General features: G+C 37.4%; 1 protein-coding gene across 4 annotated transcripts in view; it reads left to right on the top strand.

The window, feature by feature from the left end:
* Positions 1-18,994, top strand: part of GGNBP2 (gametogenetin binding protein 2) — a 33,439-nt gene that overhangs the window by 13,175 nt on the left and 1,270 nt on the right. The window contains exons 5-14 of one of the 4 annotated variants that reach the window (XM_049859451.1): positions 694-792; positions 4,567-4,692; positions 4,817-4,930; positions 10,442-10,645; positions 11,691-11,865; positions 15,269-15,463; positions 17,317-17,464; positions 17,827-17,952; positions 18,041-18,189; positions 18,691-18,939. In XM_049859451.1, coding sequence (XP_049715408.1) covers positions 694-792; positions 4,567-4,692; positions 4,817-4,930; positions 10,442-10,645; positions 11,691-11,865; positions 15,269-15,463; positions 17,317-17,464; positions 17,827-17,952; positions 18,041-18,189; positions 18,691-18,939 — 1,585 coding nt within the window. Of the gene's footprint in view, positions 1-693; positions 793-4,566; positions 4,693-4,816; positions 4,931-10,441; positions 10,652-11,690; positions 11,866-15,268; positions 15,464-17,316; positions 17,465-17,826; positions 17,953-18,040; positions 18,190-18,690; positions 18,940-18,994 lie in introns of all 4 variants that reach the window. The other 3 variants (XM_049859450.1, XM_049859454.1, XM_049859452.1) reach the window with 3 other exon arrangements.

Below are 18,994 nucleotides of genomic sequence, written 5' to 3'. Positions count from 1 at the left end.
TCAGTTACATGAGACCAAATGGACGACTCCTGTCAGGAGACAGGATGAGAAGGCAGGAAGGGACAGGAACTGGTTGAATGGACGCAAGAAACCTGGGGTGGAAAGAAGTAGTGTGCTGTCACATTGTAGGGATTGCAATTAATGTCACATAACAGTATGTGTATAAATTTTTATAAGAAAAATTGTGCTGTAAACTTTCACTTAAAGTACAATTAAAAAAAAAACTGCAGGCTGTGCTGACTGGATTGGATGTATGGTGTGGGTTGTAGTGGTACATATTCTAACTTTGCATAAAATTTCTGGTTTTGGCTCCTCATCAAGGTTATTATGTGTGTTTAAATAATGTTTGAGCAAGAGAAGGTGGCTTCGAGTCAGGCAGCAGTCATTCCTAAAATATTTCAGTACCAGGCAAACTGCTAGATACAGTGGGGATACAGGGGTGAGCAACACAGATGCAGCCTGAGGGAAAGAGTACGTTGAATAGAGCAAGTCTCTTGACATTTTGACAGGCTGGGGATGGAGTGGGAAGAAATGTATAAAGACTCTTGGGTTAGAATTTCTGTGATAAATTTTCAAGGTAGATGATTTATCTACAATACTTTAAATATAGTTCTCACTGAAAGGCAGAAAGATCTTTAGAATTCTAAAGAAAAATAAATATTATCCAAACTTTAATGGTTCATTTTTAATTAGGTCCAAACTAAATGACATGATAGATGCTATTCCAAAAAGTAAGAAGAACAAGAGATGTCAGCTGCACTCCTTAGATACACACAAACCAAAACCTTTGGGGTAAGTAGAATTGAATACCAAGGTGCTTTGTCATTGTTAAGATTATAAGTGTTGGTTGCATTTAATAAAAAGAAAAAACACTGCTAGTTTTATTAATTGGTTACACTCTATGGTATGGTTCAAAGTATGTCTCTTGGTTCTGTAGGACTTTTTGCATTGAGACTATGTAGGGCCTCAATATAGATGTGGATTTTTTTTTTTTAAGTCTTTTATTATTATTATTGCTAAATGAGTTTCAGAGGAGGGAGGTTGAGATCTATGTGGAAATTTATATACCCAATATTAAGTTTTTCAAAATAGAATTCTTTGATCTATGTGCAATAAAAAAAAAAGTATAAATTATTTTTCTTTAGGTCTCACTAATAATTTATCAAGGGTTTAAAAAAAAATCTTGAATTAGTTATGGCAGTGTATATTTATGTAATGAATTTGCAGTTTTCTTCTTGGTTAGGCCCTATAATGTCCAGGGCTGTTTCTGTCCCCACCCCCTGGCATTGCGCCATAGTTGTTCCATACCAAATTTCTTGGAGGTGGGGTGGTAAGGAGAAGTCATGGAACTTGAAGGGAGTTTTTTGGAAGTAACTTCTGTTTTTGAGAGAACAGAATGATATAGGACTATATTTCTGAATAATTTAAAAAATTAATTTTTTTAATATTTCATTGGTGTTGACACCATTTTTATATAGACATTTTTGTCTTTGTATTTTAGAAAATAAAAAGCCCTGGTGACCAGGTGTTAGTGTGTTAATAATCTATTAACAGTTTTTTCCCCTATACTTGGGGATAAAATTAAAAAATTATGGAAACTGTCAGACACATACAAAAGTAGGAAGAATATGAAGGAATTCCCATATACCTTTACCTAGATTCAATAGTTACCAAGATTTTGCCACATCTGTTTCATTTATCTCCCGTTTTCTTCGTTGAAGTATTTTAAAGCAAGTCCCAGATGTCATGTTGCTTGATTCCTACATACTTCCACATGCATCTCTAAATATACAGACATTTTCTTTCGTAACTGCAGTGCTGTTGTAACAGCTAACAAAATTAACTAAAATAATCTAATACTCAGTTCATATTCAGATTTCTTCAGTTGTCTCTAAAAATGTCTTTTATGTTGGTTCTTTTGACTCAGAATCCAAACAAGAACCACAGGTGACGTATCTGAGAGTACTTTGAACCCAGTAGGGCTGCGCAACCTAAGTGGTGATCTGAGGATAACTGTTACTTCACATACCCAATTTGCCAATATCTTTAGTAGAGAATTCCTGACTCTCTAAAGAATGCAGTATTCAGTCTGATAATGACCTGTTGACTGAAGGCACAGAGTAGTGAGGTATAGTATTTAGGACTAAAAAGCCTGCATTCTGGTTATTTTGACTTTTTTCTGTTGTGCATATACTTCATTGAGGAACTAAAAAACAATAGGTGCCCCAACATGTTACATGTTTGTGCTACTTGCTGCTTTCCTTCAAAGACTGTCCTTCCACTTTTACTCTGGATTCCATTCTCTTTCTTCTCATTGACTTTGTTTATCAGATAACCTACTTTTGCTAAATTGAGATGAAGCTGTGTTTTCCTATCTTTCTGCTTAAAAACATAAACCTCCACTGACTTCACATCTCCCTCCATCTACAGCCCCATTAGATGGGAAGTCAAATGTTTAGAAGGTTGTTTTCTGCGTATGGGATCAGAATGGAGTTAACTGATCTTAAGCAGCGTCTGTCAAGGTAGCTTCAGTTAGTCCCGTGTGCTGTGTGGATAATCAGCCAAGACTCCCTGGCCTCCACTTTAGATGGTCACCACTATTATATATTTCTACTGTTGACTCAGCCCCCCTTTTTTTGTTTAGACTTTCTCCAAGAAAGGTATAGTATATTTCATTAGGTTTTAGCCTAATAAATAGCAACAGCAATCCAGTTCAGCCTTCCTGTGAGTATTTCTGTATCCATGCTTCTAAACCCGAGTTACTGTCTGTTTGGAAGTAAGTTTGAGATCCAAAAGAAAGGTCTAGGCTGGAGTTGTAGGCCTTGTAGCTGATGATTGAGGATCACCTTAGAGAATGCTTTTAAAGATTACCCACAGAACTAGAGTAAGAGAAAAGTGCTGAGGAATTTGATTTAATGGTGGAAAAGAAGAAGCTAATAAAGAAACTTGAGGAAGAGTGGCCAGAGAGGTAGGCAGAAACCAAGGGAAGAGTGTTTCAAGGAGTCCTGGTTAGTTGTGTTGGATGCTGCTTAGTCATCAAGGACCCAGAAGTGTTTTTTGGATTTAGCAACACTGAGATAAGTGGTGGTCATCTTGATGAGCAGACCTAGTGGTTGAGTGGAAGCAGAATCCAGATTGGAATGGGTAGAAAAGTGGACGCAATAGAAGGTTGCGGTGGGTTCAGCTGTGAGTGGAAAAGTATGGGAATAGAACAAGAAAGTGGAAAGGCCACTTTTTCCAAAACCTTTATCTTGAAGGGAGAGAGTGATATGAAGGCATATGGTTTAGAGAAATTACAGATAAAATCCTAATTTGTAGAATTTTTTTCTAATCTTAAAAAAAAATTTTTTTTTTTTTTAAAGAATAATGCTATCACATTCTAATAATCACTCCCCAGTCCTTGATTCTCTTCATGAACCTTTTCCTCAACTGTGAGAACTTGAGTTTGAGAGTTATTCAGTTCCAGGAAATGATGGATCACTGAAGCATAATTAGAGAAAAAGAAAATATGGGAGTTGAGAGTAGAAGGATGTAACATGGAAGGCAGAGCAGGAATTGAGGTTTTCTTGTCAAAAATAAGGGGAGCTCAACTGTGATCTGACCCTTTGTGAGGGGAAGTTGGGAACTGAACTGTATGTATCACCTTATATATTGGGCAGGGCGTTGAAGAATACTTTGTTATAGAATGTAGGTTAAAGATTGAGAGATTTTTCCATCTCAAGCATCCAAGGTAATGAATTTCTAGGACTGTAGTGAGACCTGCAGAAGAACAGGCAGGAGCCAGTTGTTGAGAATCATGAAAAATCAAGAAGACAATCATTGAATGGAATGTAGACATTTCTCTTGGAATGCACATCTGCAGCAAAGCAAAATGCATGACCAACGCCTCATTGAAACCTATGGGGGAGGGAGAGTCTGGGAAGTTTTTAGTAAGTTTTTAAAAAATTATTTGTATAGTGTTTATTACTTATTAAGGCTGTGTAAAGTGTTGACCTTAGTATGCTATCTTTGTTTTAGTAAATGTAAAAATATATTTACTATAATTAGATTAACCTGTGATTTCTTCCCCCCAACTACTTGTAGATTTGAAGGTAGATAGACAACTTTTGTTGCCATGGGCTAGCTATATAAAAAGGAGTGCTTTTCCTTTAAAGTGCATTAAGTAGATAAAAATTGTTAGAATTTTCAATTTGTGGAAGCTTAATCCATGTTAATAGATAGAAATATTTTATGATTTCTTTCAGCCTGTTTGACTTTAAAACATTCCAAGTAGATTTGCTTATAAAATGCTTAGTATATTAACCAGTTGTTATCTTCATAAATTTGAATGTTGTTAAATTGTATTGTTAAATTTGGTAGTCACGCAGAAGCTTTTATATAAAGGAGTGAGCACACGTTTAAATAATATTAATATGGTTCAAGTATATAATTACTGTATACAGATTTTCAATTTATCCTGCTGATATCTTAATGTATTAAAGAGTTCATGATTTTAATTTAGACTAAAGAAATTATTCCTTCAGATTATCTCAGTATCACTAAGCTTTGTACTATACTGTACTGCAGTGAAGGGAGCAGTAGCAGTGTCAGTTCAGAGAAGTTAAGTACAGATAAGAGAAGTAGTGAAGACCACAGGAAGGACAGCAAGTGTAGGATCATTTTCCATTATGGACCTTTCCAGGGAACAGCCAGGTAAAAATCATGCAATCCTTTACTTGCTTTTCTTTCTTTTCTTCTTCTTTTTTTTTTTTTTCTTTTTTTAATATTTTACCCTTATGCATTCCTCCTTTTCATTGATACCTCTTTCTTTCTTCAGAGGTTGTTGGATGGACGTATGGGAACTAATGTCCCAGGAATGCAGGGATGAAGTAGTTTTAATCGACTCTAGTTGCCTTTTAGAAACACTAGAAACCTATCTTCGAAAGCACAGGTAAGTAAGTCTAAAGGTCATCACAGTGTAGTGTGAAAGGTGCCTTAGCTGTCAGGCATCCAGACTGGCCTGTCACTGACCCCCTTTGTATAATACTACTATTCCAGTTTTCTCATGAGTGCCTCCTACTGGCAGCTTAATGTCACGGTAGGTGCAGTTCCTTTATAGGTGCACCTGTAGCGTTAACCTTTGTATGGAGCCAGCATCTCCATTTTTTTTTTTTCCTTTTTAATTTTTATTGAGCTTTAAGTGAAAGTTTACAAATCAAGTCGGATTCTCATATAAAAATTTGTATACACCTTGCTATATACTCCTAATTGCTCTCCCCCTAGTGAGACAGCACACTCCTTTCCACCACCCTCTCTTTGTGTGTCTATTCGGCCAACTTCTGACCCCCTCTACCCTCTCATCTCCCCTTCAGACAGGAGATGCCAACATGGTCTCATGTGTCTACTTGATCCAAGAAGCCCACTCTTCACCAGTATCATTGTCTATCCCATAGTCCAGTCCAATCCCTGTCTGAAGAGTTAGCTTTAGGAATGGTTCCTGTCTTGGGCTAAGAGAAGGTTGGGGGACCATGACCTCTGGGATCATTCTAGTCTCACTCAGACCATTAAGTCTGGTCTTTTTACTAGAATTTGGGGTCTGCATCCCACTGCTCTCCTGCTCCCCTGGGGGTTCTTTGTTGTGTTCCCTGTCAGGCCAGTCATCAGTTGTAGCTGGGCACCATCTAGTTCTTCTGGTCTCAGGTTAATGTAATCTCTGCTTAATGTGGCCCTTTCTGCCTCTTGGGCTCATAATTACCTTTTGTCTTTGGTGTTCTTCATTTTCCTTTGCTCCGGGTGGGTTGAGACCAATTGATGCATCTTAGATGGCCTCTTGCTAGCATTTAAGATCCCCAGAAGCCACTCTCCAAAGTGGGACACAGAATGTTTTCTTAATAGATTTTATTACCCTAATTGGCTTAGATGTCCCCTGAAACCATGGTCCCCAAACCCTTGCCCCTGCTACACTGGCCTTTGAAGAGTTCACTTTATTCAGGAAACTTCTTTGCTTTTGGTTAGTCCAGTTGTGCTGACCTTTCCTGTATTGTGCGTTGTCTTTCCCTTCACCTAAAATAGTTCTTATCTACTATCTAATTAGTGAAAACTCCTCTCCCTCCCTCCCCCCTCTCATAACCATCAAAGAATATTCTCTTCTCTGTTTAAACTACTTCTTGAGTCCTTATAATAGTGGTCTTATACAATATTTGTCCTTTTGCAGCTGACTAATTTCACTCAGCATAATGCCTTCCAGATTCCTCCATGTTATGAAATGTTTGACAGATTCATCATTGTTCTTTATAGACAGCATCTCCTTTTTTGTAATTTTTACCTGTTGGTTCCAGACCGCTTTTTTCAGGAACCAGAATGACTGAATAAATAATCACTTTGGAAACTCTGGTAGTCCTTATTCTTATTGTAGAATCATTTTATGATGACATTTTCAAAATTAAATTAAGAGCTTTTCATTTAATAATAGTTTCGATTATTTTTTTCTATAATTGTTTGTCAAAACCTAAAAATAAAGTTGGAATTCTTGTGCTTTATGTGCTATGTAAGTAATTGCAGACTTTTCTCTTCAGAATACTGCTTTTACAAAGGAATTGTCCTAAGTTTGTCATTAACATTTGGAAATTTATAGGTATGGAGAGTGCAGTGGGAAAGGACACTGGTAAGGGAGTTATCTAGAGATGTCATTTTTGGGGGGAGTTCTATTTTCATATAAACTTATTACATGTTGGGTTTGTAGTTGTGTATTTTTTGACTTTAGGATAGATAATACACTACTACTTACCGTTCACCTACAAAGAATTTATAGGCGAATGATAAAAACTGGCATTATCAAGATTTGTGTTTATTATATGGCAGTGAACTAACTAATGACTTAATCTGCATACTTAAGTTTATTAGATGTCTTTCTTTTTTCAATTACAAACTTTCTCGTTTAATTGTCTTTTTGGCTGGTTATACCCAAGAGAGTAGAAGCCAAAAAAATCCCATTGCCATCAAGTCGATTGTGACTTATAGTGACCTTATAGGACAGAGTAGAACTGCCCCATAGGATTTTCAGGGAGTGCGTGGTGGATTCTAACTGCTGACCTTTTGGTTAGCAGCCATAGCTCTTAATCGCTGTGCCACCAGGGCTCCTCAAGAGAGTAGAGAATGTGTCAGTTGTTTGGAGTTTAGGTGAGACTGTATAGGCATGGAACATATAAATATATAGGTCTATTATAGAGTCCTTCCTCCCCCAATATGAATTGTTCCTTGTATTCAAGTCTATAATATAAAAAGATAGCTTTTTTGGTGATAAATTACTGGTTATCAGAGACAATGTTTGAGAGTTTTCCTATAGTGTTTAAAGATACTTTGTGTTTTTGATACAGTGTTTTATATTTAAATTTGTTGTGGGGAGTAAGAGTTACTTAGAACAGTAACTGGCACATATTAAGCACCCAATATGTTTGCTACTATTATTATTACTGAATTGTTAGTTTTAAGGAGTAGTTCCTAAATATCAATCCTAGAGGCGGCCATGGAACTTTAAGACATCGAGGATAAGGTAATATATCATTAAGAAATGAGGTGTTAAGAAACTGTGAAACTGCTGTGTTTAAAAAAAAAAAAAAAACTTAAAGTTTTTGTGCAAGGTTGGTTTTACAAAGGGGAAAGATCACTTTTATTCTCATGCCTTGCACATAATATTTTTAAATTGCTGCTTACTTTTGTGCTTATAGTTGTACAATCAAGCGTGTATTAAACTATTCAGGATTTAAAGTAGTAAAATATGGGAAAAATAATCCAAGTTTTATTTCTGATTCACATAATTTCTTGAACCTTATTTTGAAAATATATAACTATTTATAGTTATTTTTGTCCATTTTTAAGGCATTGGTAAAGCATAATGATTTAATGTTACTTGTCAGCATTATCACCTCTGTTTACCAGGTGGGCCAGGGAAAAACCTCTATTCTAACATACATTTATTTCAAGAAATACAGTTATCTACTGTTCAGCCAGAAAGACATGTGTATCATACTAACGCGTGGCAGGTTAGGGGTATAATAAATAGTAAGAAGTACAAACCAGAGTAATAAGAACACAGAAGAATGAATTCTGGTTATGGGAACTCTAGAAGGCTTCTTTAAGAATGGGCAGTATTTAGGAGAAGGACATGAAGAGGAGTGAGAAGGAAGCAGAAGAAAAAGACTTTGAAGTAGGAACACAGCTATATTCAAAGAAGTAGGCCATTGTGCATGTGGTGTGTGTATGGGGGCCGGGTGGAGTGAAAAGAAACGTGGGTGAAGGTGAGTCTTAGGAAATAAGGCTGGAAATAGTAAGAAAGAAGTTATTGAATGCCTTGGAAAGGAGTTTGAACTTTATTCCTAGGCAGTAGGGAGGTTTTTGAGCTGACACACAATCAGCTTTGTTTTAGAAAAATTATTTTGGTGTGAGAGATGCATTCGTGCTAGACGAGTGGAAGCAGGGAAGCCAATTAAGCTTTTTTTAATAGTCTAGGTAACGTAAACCAGGGCAGAGGGAATTGAAGGGTCCTACAAGAGATGTAAGAAATACAGAGTTGATACCAATTTGCATTCCTTCCCCACCCCCCAAAAAAGGGAGCCTAGATGCTTGGTAAAGTAGAGGGCCACCAAAAAAGAAGACTGTCAACAAGATGGATTGACACAGTGGCTGCAACGTTGGGCTCAAGCGTAACGATTGTGAGGATGGCGCAGGACCAGGCAGTATTTTGTTCTGTTGTACATAGGGTCGATATGAGTCCAAACTGACTCCACGGCACCTAACAACAACAGGGAGAAGTTATATAGGGTCGCTTTGAGTTGGAATCAACTTAATGGCAAAAGATAAGGGCAGGGAGAAGTTGGAATTGACTGAGAGGTTTTCAGCTTGGGTAACTGTGTGAATGGTGATATCCTTAACGGAGATTGGGAGGGAACATAGGAAGAAAACTATGTTGTACTTGGTTTTAGGCACTGAGTTTAAGGTGTTACCTACTGAACATCTGAGATGTCCCACCATTTGTCAATATGAGGCTGGCCTCAGGTAAGAGCAGAGGCTTGTATAGAGCAGTGGATTTAAAGTTATCTTTATAGACTTGTTGGCTAGAGCCATGGGAGTAGATGACCCTCCCCTCCCATTCTCGGCCCCAGGAAGATGAATTTAGGTTAAATAGATGAAAAATTTCTTATTCTACCACAGCCCATTTCTCAGAGAGCCATTCATTCATTAATACTATGTGCCTGGCTTTTTCATTCGACCAAGTTCTTCCTTGTTTTAGGAATTTAAAGATAAAGAAACCTGACTCTCTTTTTTCTTCTGAGTGAGTAACATTTGTTTTTTTTTTAAATTTCGTCTTCATTCACACACACTTTTATACTGCTGGCACATGACATACACTTAAGTATAAACCACATTTCCAAGTGAATGTATTTATCAGTGTATTGAGAGACATGGCATTTTTTGGAAGAAAGAATTTGACATTTGAGAAATTAACATGAACCACTTTCTCATTCTACCTCCTCAAAAAAACTTAGCTAGTGAAAAATTTGAGTCAATGTTTACTAACTGAATATACCAACTATTTTAGTTAAACATACTTTTTCAGAGGCTGGAAGGAAAGTGATCTTAAGAGTCATTGGTATGTGGGCTCTGTTGTTTTACTTCTGACCTTACACATAGCTCTTGAGGTAGAGATACACTAGTCCTTGGCAACTAATGTTTTCTGGGCATGTATTTTGTGAAATGGCAGGTGTATTTGTTTAATGAATTTTTTTTATTATACTTTAGATGAAGGTTTACAGAGCAAACTAATTTCTCATTAAACAGTTAATACGCATATTTTTAGTGACATTGGCTGCCAAGTCCACGACATGTCAACACTCTCCCCTTCTTGACCCTGGGTTCCCCATTATCAGCTTTCCTACCTTCTCCTGCCTTCTCATCCTTGGCCCTGGGCTGGTGTGCCCTTTTAGTCTCGTTTTGTATTATGGTCCTGTCTAATCTTTGGCTGAAGGGTGAACCTCAGGAGTGACTTCATTACTGAGCTATAAGAGTGTCGGGCGGGGGGGGCATATTCTTGGGGTTTCTCTAGTCTCTGTCAAACCAGTAAGTCTGGTCTTTTTTTGTGTGTGTGTGAGTTAGAATTTTGTTCTGCGTTTTCTCCAGCTCTGTCCGGGACCCTCTGTTGTGATCCCTCACAGGTATATTTTTGCTTCATTCTTTTAGACCACATGCTTCTCTAGTTTAAAAAATCATTTGCAAATGGAGATCTAGCTGTACTCATGTAATCTCTCAGTTTGTGTTTACCTTCCATGTGTATGTTTTGAATGTGTGATAAGGCTTTTTTAAGTACTCTAGATTGGAGGGAAGTCAGTCTTCTAGTACACTAATATATGTCACATGCAATAACTACACAGCCAGTTCTTAATTTTGAGGTTTTTCTTTTCAACAGGTTTTGCACTGATTGCAAAAATAAAGTCCTCCGAGCATACAATATCCTGATTGGTGAACTTGATTGCAGCAAAGAGAAGGGCTACTGTGCTGCACTTTATGAAGGCCTGCGGTGCTGTCCACATGAACGACATATACATGTTTGCTGTGAAACAGACTTTATTGCACATCTTTTGGGGCGTGCTGAGCCAGAGTTCGCAGGAGGGTATGAGTATGTAATTTGCTAGAATGGGCTATCTAGCGCTTTGCTTCATTTTATTACTGAAAGTTTTTTTCCATTACTTTTTGCCTTAGTACATATGATAAATGTATAAAATGTGCCTGTAAAGATGTTGCTTTCTTTAAAATATGCATTTCTTATTTATGTGAATAAACAGAAAAGTGCCCTGTGGTATTGATGCAGTCCTCTGCTTCTTGTTGCTTAAGGGGAAGCAGGGTTTTTGTGGCTTTCATTATTATAAATTATCATTTTCATTTGAAAATGATTATATGAAAGGGATTTTTTTTCCCTCTTCATCTATTCATTGCCATGTTTAAATTTTATTTTACGTGGTTTTTGCTTAGGAAGTGAAGTCTTTGCCGCAGGGGCTTAAATGCTTTATTGAATGTAATTCATGAACTGTGTATGTTATATTATTATTAAATTATATAAAAATCTAAAACAGTATCTCTGGCCTTGTGAAAATCATAAAAGGCCAAGTAAATTGAATCCATTTTCCTTTTGTGTTTATGTATCAACCCTCATGTGAGTGCCTACTTTCCGCTAGGCATTTGGAATATAAAGATCTCTTTTATCACTAAAATTCTATAAACACTTCTACTAACAACTGGCCTAGAGGGCTTTTGCCTAGGATTGAATCAGTCTTCTTCCACTTCCCCCTCCAGAAATAAAACAAAATACACGAAGAATGTAGGCATTTTGCTATAATAGCAAGGAGAAAGGACCTGTCATGCCTACACTTACATATGATGCCTCTGTGCCAAAAGCTGTCTTTTTAGTGCCAGTTCCTGAATTACCTTATTTTTAGCAATATTAGGATTGAGCTGTATGTGCATGTGTATTTCCCATTGATTATATACATGGGTGCTTATGTATTTGTATTGAGTGTAAATGTGTAACTGTTTTGTGATTAGGTTGGTATTAAATGTGCAGGTTGTTTTAAAAACCTGGCCTTGCAGATAAAATAACTATCTTTTACTGTTTCATTTAAGGGTATCAAGAAATATGGGTGATTTATTTTCTTTTATAGGCGAAGAGAAAGACATGCTAAGACAATAGATATAGCTCAAGAAGAAGTTCTGACCTGCTTGGGAATTCATCTTTATGAAAGACTGCATCGAATCTGGCAAAAGCTACGGGCAGAAGAGCAAACGTGGCAGATGCTTTTTTATCTTGGCGTCGATGCTTTACGCAAGAGTTTCGAGGTAATAGTGATGAGCTCCTGGAGGCAAAGTGGTTAAGAGCTATAGCTGCTAACCTAAAGGTCAGCAGTTTGAATCCACCAGCTGCTCCTTGGAAACCCTATTGGACAGTTCTACTGTGTCTGACAGGGTCGCTACGAGTCGGACTCAACTCGATGGCAATGGGTTTGGTTTTTGATTTTTTTTAGTAGTGAGCTACTTCATTATCCAGAAATGCTGAACCAGGTTATTGGACTAAATCTTAACCTAAGCCATGGGTCTTGCCTTTTCTCAGAGGCCTGTAATCCAGTGATATAGTTTCATGGCTTTTGGGGGATGAAGGGAGATTTGCGGGGCTGGGATATTTAGAAGGAGAAGTTTGTGAATTCCTCTTTATTTTTTAATCCTTTTATTCTTCAGCCTTGGTTTTTAGACTTTTCAGAGTAGAAAGCTGAAATTAATGATTATTTAACAAGATGCTGTTATGTAACACAACTAATGAAAAGTTAAAACCGGCCAAAAATTATGCAACAGAACTAGAAACCTTAATGAGTCCCAGTTTGCCTGTTGATGTCCAGTAGTATGAAGTAATACTGTCTGAAAGCCATGATATAAAAATTACTTTTTAGATGCACACTGAAGTCTCTTTATAATGCTAATACTGGGTTTAGTGCTTGTGATTTGGTAACTTTTTTTTTTTTTCCAGATATACTCTATAGAACATAAATTTTTTTTTTATTAACTTTTATTAAGCTTCAAGTGAATGTTTACAAATCCAATCAGTCTGTCACATACAAGTTTACATACATCTTACTCCGTACTCCCACTTGCTCTCCCCCTATTGAGTCAGCCCTTTCAGTCTCCTTTCGTGACAATTTTGCCGGCTTCCCTCTCTCTCTATCCTCCCATCCCCCCTCCAGACAAGAGATGCCAACACAATCTCAAGTGTCCACCTGATATAATTAGCTCACTCTTCATCAGCATCTCTTTCCCACCCACTGACCAGTCCCTTTCATGTCTGATAAGTTGTCTTCGGGGATGGTTCCTGTCCTGTGCCAACAGAAGGTCTGGGGACCATGGCCGCCGGGATTCCTCTAGTCTCAGTCAGACCATTAAGTATGGTCTTTTTATGAGAATTTGAGGTCTGCATCCCACTGATCTCCTGCTCCCTCAGGAGTTCTCTGTTGTGCTCCCTGTCAGGGCAGTCATCAATTGTGGCTGGGCACCAACTAGTTCTTCTAGTCTCAGGATGATGTAGATCTCTGGTTCATGTGGCCCTTTCTGTTTCTTGGGCTCTTAGTTGTCGTGTGACCTTGGTGTTCTTCATTTTCCTTTGCTCCAGGTGGGTTGAGACCAATTGATGCATCTTAGATGGCCGCTTGTTAGCATTTAAGACCCCAGACGCCACATTTCAAAGTGGGATGCAGAATGATTTCATAATAGAATTATTTTGCCAATTGACTTAGAAGTCCCCTCAAACCATGGTCCCCAGACCCCCGCCCTTGCTCCGCTGACCTTTGAAGCATTCATTTTATCCTGGAAACTTCTTTGCTTTTGGTCCAGTCCAATTGAGCTGACCTTCCATGTATTGAGTGTTGTCTTTCCCTTCACCTAAAGCAGTTCTTATCTACTGATTAATCAATAAAAAACCCTCTCCCTCCCTCCCTCCCTCCCCCCTTCGTAACCACAAAAGTATGTGTTCTTCTCAGTTTTTACTGTTTCTCAAGATCTTATAATAGTGGTCTTATACAATATTTGTCCTTTTGCCTCTGACTAATTTCGCTCAGCATAATGCCTTCCAGGTTCCTCCATGTTATGAAATGTTTCACAGATTCGTCACTGTTCTTTATCGATGCGTAGTATTCCATTGTGTGAATATACCACAATTTATTTACCCATTCATCCGTTGATGGACACCTTGGTTGCTTCCAGCTTTTTGCTATTGTAAACAGAGCTGCAATAAACATGGGTGTGCATATATCTGTTTGTGTGAAGGCTCTTGTATCTCTAGGGTATATTCTGAGGAGTGGGATTTCTGGGTTGTATGGTAGTTCTATTTCTAACTGTTTAAGATAACGCCAGATAGATTTCCAAAGTGGTTGTACCATTTTACATTCCCACCAGCAGTGTATAAGAGTTCCAATCTCTCCGCAGCCTCTCCAACATTTATTATTTTGTGTTTTTTGGATTAATGCCAGCCTTGCTGGTGTGAGATGGAATCTCATCGTAGTTTTAATTTGCATTTCTCTAATGGCTAATGATCGAGAGTATTTTCTCATGTATCTGTTGGCTGCCTGAATATCTTCTTTAGTGAAATGTGTGTTCATATCCTTTGCCCACTTCTTGATTGGGTTGTTTGTCTTTTTGTGGTTGAGTTTGGACAGAATCATGTAGATTTTAGAGATCAGGCGCTGGTCTGAGATGTCATAGCTGAAAATTCTTTCCCAGTCAGTAGGTGGTCTTTTCACTCTTTTGGTGAAGTCTTTAGATGAGCATAGGTGTTTGATTTTTAGGAGCTCCCAGTTATCGGGTTTCTCTTCATCATTTTTGGTAATGTTTTGTATTCTGTTTATGCCTTGTATTAGGGCTCCTAGGGTTGTCCCTATTTTTCTTCCATGATCTTTATCGTTTTAGTCTTTATGTTTAGGTCTTTGATCCACTTGGAGTTAGTTTTTGTGCATGGTGTGAGGTATGGGTCCTGTTTCATTTTTTTGCAAATGGATATCCAGTTATGCCAGCACCATTTGTTAAAAAGACTATCTTTTCCCCAATTAACTGACACTGGTCCTTTGTCAAATATCAGCTGCTCATACGTGGATGGATTTATATCTGGGTTCTCAATTCAGAACATAAATTTTTGGCTAGTGAATGTTTTATTCTAGGGCATGTTTATAACCCTTTAAGTCACCAGTCCCATTTTAGAATGAGATGAAGGTTATACACCCCTTTTCCAAAAGTTCTTCTGTGAACTTTAAACACCCTGTTCTGGGGACCCTCGGGAGATTTGTACAAGTTCTTGGGAACAGATTTCTTTAATCTTATTCCTCTTCTCTTTGTATGTGTGTGCCTTCAGAGACTAGATCTTCTAATCAGGTTCAGTACCCTTCTCATTGTGTAAAGAAATGAATGAGTATTTGCTGTGTTAAAATTCTGAGATTTGAAACTAGAATATTGCTGGTTTACAGTAGGTGTGTGTATGTCATTCTCCATTGGGATTAGTTGTATATTGCCTTCCTGAGTAGATTTTAAGACTTGCATCATTTAAGATATTAAAACTTAAGATTCTTTATAAGAACTGCCTTGCAAAATTGCACCATGAAATATGTTGTCTGTGTGTGATGGTATTTAAATATAACAAATGAGAACGTCCATGGAAAATAAAAGAAGTTTGGCCCAGTTTTTAGTTTCAACTTTGTTTTTATAATAGATGACTGTGGAAAAAGTACAGGGTATAAGTCGATTGGAACAACTTTGTGAAGAATTTTCAGAGGAGGAACGAGTAAGAGAACTCAAACAAGAAAAGAAACGCCAAAAACGGAAGAATAGGCGAAAAAATAAGTGTGTGTGTGATATTCCTGCTCCTTTACAAACATCAGAAGAAAAGGAAGTAAGCCAAGAGAAGGTAGTATTCCTTAATATCAGCTTATATAGTATTGCTTTAGAGAGGATAATTTTTTGCTAGCTTTGGACTTTTTTTACTGTGCTTTTCCAGATGTGAGCTCCTATAGTTTGAATATTGGCTTTTTTCCTACTGTAGTCTGTGTAAGCCAGGATTTTTAATGTCATGTATTTATTGGGTGGTTTCTTCTTTACCTGATGTTAGTGTGCTGTTAGGGTCAAAGTCAAAATGTGAAAAGTTACCTCTGTACATGATCTAGAGCAGCAGTTTTTAACTTTTCTGTCCCAGGACCCCTTTACATTTTTAAAAACTAAGGTACCCAATGAGCTGGGTTATATTTATCAATAATTACTACAGTAGAAATTGAAACCGAGAAATGTTTTAATTAACTGATTCATTTAAGCATGATAATAGCCCATTATATGTTAACATATTTTTGAAAAATAACTATTTTCCAAAACAAACAAACAAAAAATGACAGTAGAAGGAGGCATTATTTTATATTTTTGCAAATCTTTTTAATGTTTGGCTGAAGAGGAGTCAATTGGATTCTCACATCTGCTTTTCCGTTCAATCTGTTTTCCCATGTTGAAGCACATGAAGAAAACCTGGCCTCACTGAGATAAATATATGGTAGGACAACGGAGGACTATTTTAACATAAGCCTTTTCAGATAGCTGCAGATGTTCTTTGATACTACAGCTGGACAACGGGTAGCTTCTTAAAGATTAGCTACAATGTAGAATTTTGATATTGTATCAATGGCCTTTTCACACTCTGTTAAATTAAAGTCCATTGGTCCTTCCTGCACTTTGAATGGGTCTTTTGCTCCTGCATGATTTTGTAACAGCATGCACCGACCATCTGAAAGATACTGGTTCACTGAGTTGTGGAGATCGTCCAGATACTGACATTGCATTGTACAGTACCAAATAAGTTAATATCACCATAGATCTCATCAGAAAATTCACATAGGATATTCAGAGGTTGATATTAAATGGAATTAATGATTTTTACCACTTTATCAAGGGCATTCATAAATGAAACATGCTTTTTCCCCCCAAGAGTGTTTGACAAGTGAAAAATATAATGACTGTTAGTACAGTTTAGTAACACTGCCTTTATTTATGTGAAGGGACCAGCAACTTTCCCCACCAGTGTAAACGTCAACACAGTGAAAGAGGCAATTAATATCTTAATATAAATACGAAAATACTTTTGACCTTGCACACTTCCATAGTCAGAAACCGCACTTTGAGAACTGCTATCCTAGACTTGGAAACCCTGGTCGCATACTGTTTAAGAGCCACGGCTGCTAACCAAAAGGTCAGCAGTTTGAATCCACCAGGCATTCCTTGGAAACTCCATGGGGCAGTTCTTTGAGTCACTATGAGTCAGAATTGACTCGATGGCAACGGGTTTGGTTTTTTGTTTCTTTAATCATCCTAGACGTCAGAAGCCCTGGTGGTACGGTGGTTAAATTGCTTGGCCGTTAACCAAAAGGTTGACAGTTCGAACCCACCAGTTACTCCAAGGGAGAAAGATGTAGCAGTCTGCTTCTGTAAAGATTACAGCCTTGGAAACCCCATGGGGCGGTTCTACCCTGTCCTGTGGGGTGCCTGTGAGTCAGAACTGGCTGGACGGCAATGGGTTTTGGTATCCTAGACTTACCTGATATCATTAACTCTTAATATGATTTTAGTTGGTTCAGTCTTGAATTAGTCATTTTTCATGAGAATAGTTTTTTCGATTGTTATCCTCATAACTCTTACCTAATTGGTTAATGCTAAGAAAATTAGAATGTAACAACTGTAGGTAAATATTTTTATACAGTCTCTTAATGTTGATCCTTATAGGAAACAGACTTCATAGAAAATAGCTGCAAAGCTTGTGGCAGCACTGAAGATGGCAATAGTTGCGTAGAAGTAATTGTTACCAATGAAAATACATCATGTACCTGTCCTAGCAGTGGCAACCTTTTGGGGTCCCCTAAAATGAAGAAAGGTAAGAAAATGCAGTTTATTTTTAAAATTAACTCTTAAAGGCTATTTTTAGTTATAAATGTAAAAGCTTTTAGAGATTTTAGAATTTAGGAACTGCCTTATAGCCCCAAGGATATCATGTAATTTAATCAAATAACCAATATTTCCTTTGTCTTTATGATCTTTGATTTGTTGTTATCTGACAAAAACAAAAAACAGTTATATCCCTGATAATATTTTCATTATTTAATTTAGTTTCTACTGTCAATAAGTCGTCAATTTTGAAACTTTTCTGTGGTCCCCAGGTGGCTCAGCCTTTGTCTCAATATTTTTATTGGTATGTTGATTGCAGCTCTGTGTAACTTTCACTTGATTTGTTCTCAGGCTTATCTGCACACTGTAATGGTAGTGATTGTGGATATTCATCTAGCATGGAAGGGAGTGAAACAGGTTCTCGGGAAGGTTCGGATGTAGCCTGCACTGAAGGCATTTGTAATCATGATGAACATGGTAGGTTCAGGTTGAGTTTCCCAATTATTTCTGCTACATGATTGATTTTAGAGCATAAATAAGTAACAGGGGTTATTGCTTTCTGCAGTTGATGACTCCTGTGTTCATCACTGTGAAGATAAGGAGGATGATGGCGATAGTTGTGTTGAATGTTGGGCAAATTCTGAAGAGAACAACACAAAAGGAAAAAATAAAAAGAAGAAAAAGAAAAGCAAAATGTTGAAATGTGATGAACATGTAAGTGTCATAAACCCATACTGTTGAGATGAGAACAACCCATTTTCCTTGGAGTTGCATGTGTACAGTTTAGCTTCTAGGATTTTTTTTTTTTAGATTGAGTATTTTATACAGTTTCATTGATGGCACATCTTGATTTTTATGTGTGTTTGATGTGTCCAACAGTCCATTGTCATAAATCCAGTTCGTTCTTTTCATAATACTGTTTTATTTAGTAGCTAGGTAATCTTGAGCAGTTTACTTAATCTTAGTTTTCTTGTATGTAATATTGGGATAATAATCCCTATCAGATTAGGTTCTCTGAAGATGAAGTGAGATTATATTGATATGTTTGTATATCATCTAGTACAGATTAAGTGCCCAGTAAATGCTGTTTCTGCTGCCATTCATTATTCCTTCTAAAGGTTTAACTCTTACAGGATTTTTTTTTTTTTTTCTTTAAAGAATAATTGCAGTTATTCCCTGCATTTTTACCTGAGAAATCCTTTACTGTGGTTTCAGATCCAAAAGCTTGGGAGCTGTATGACAGATCCAGGTCATCGAGAGACCTCAGGAAATACCGTGCACACAGTGTTTCACCGTGACAAGACCAAAGATGCACATCCTGAAAGCTGTTGCAGCTCTGAAAAGGCTGGGCAGCCACTGCCTTGGTTTGAGCATAGGAAAAATGTACCACAGTTTGCAGAACCTACAGAAACGTCATTTGGTCCTGATTCTGGAAAAGGTGCCAAGAGCTTAGTTGAACTCCTTGTAAGTAACCCATAGTGTCTTATTGTGGACAGCTGTTTGCTCAGTAGGTAGTGGC

The sequence above is a fragment of the Elephas maximus genome, chromosome 19 (genome assembly GCF_024166365.1).
Source record: "Elephas maximus indicus isolate mEleMax1 chromosome 19, mEleMax1 primary haplotype, whole genome shotgun sequence".
Taxonomy (NCBI): domain Eukaryota; kingdom Metazoa; phylum Chordata; class Mammalia; order Proboscidea; family Elephantidae; genus Elephas; species Elephas maximus.
The sequence above is the reverse complement of the archived record's forward strand: the minus strand, read 5'-3'. Positions and strand labels throughout refer to the sequence as shown.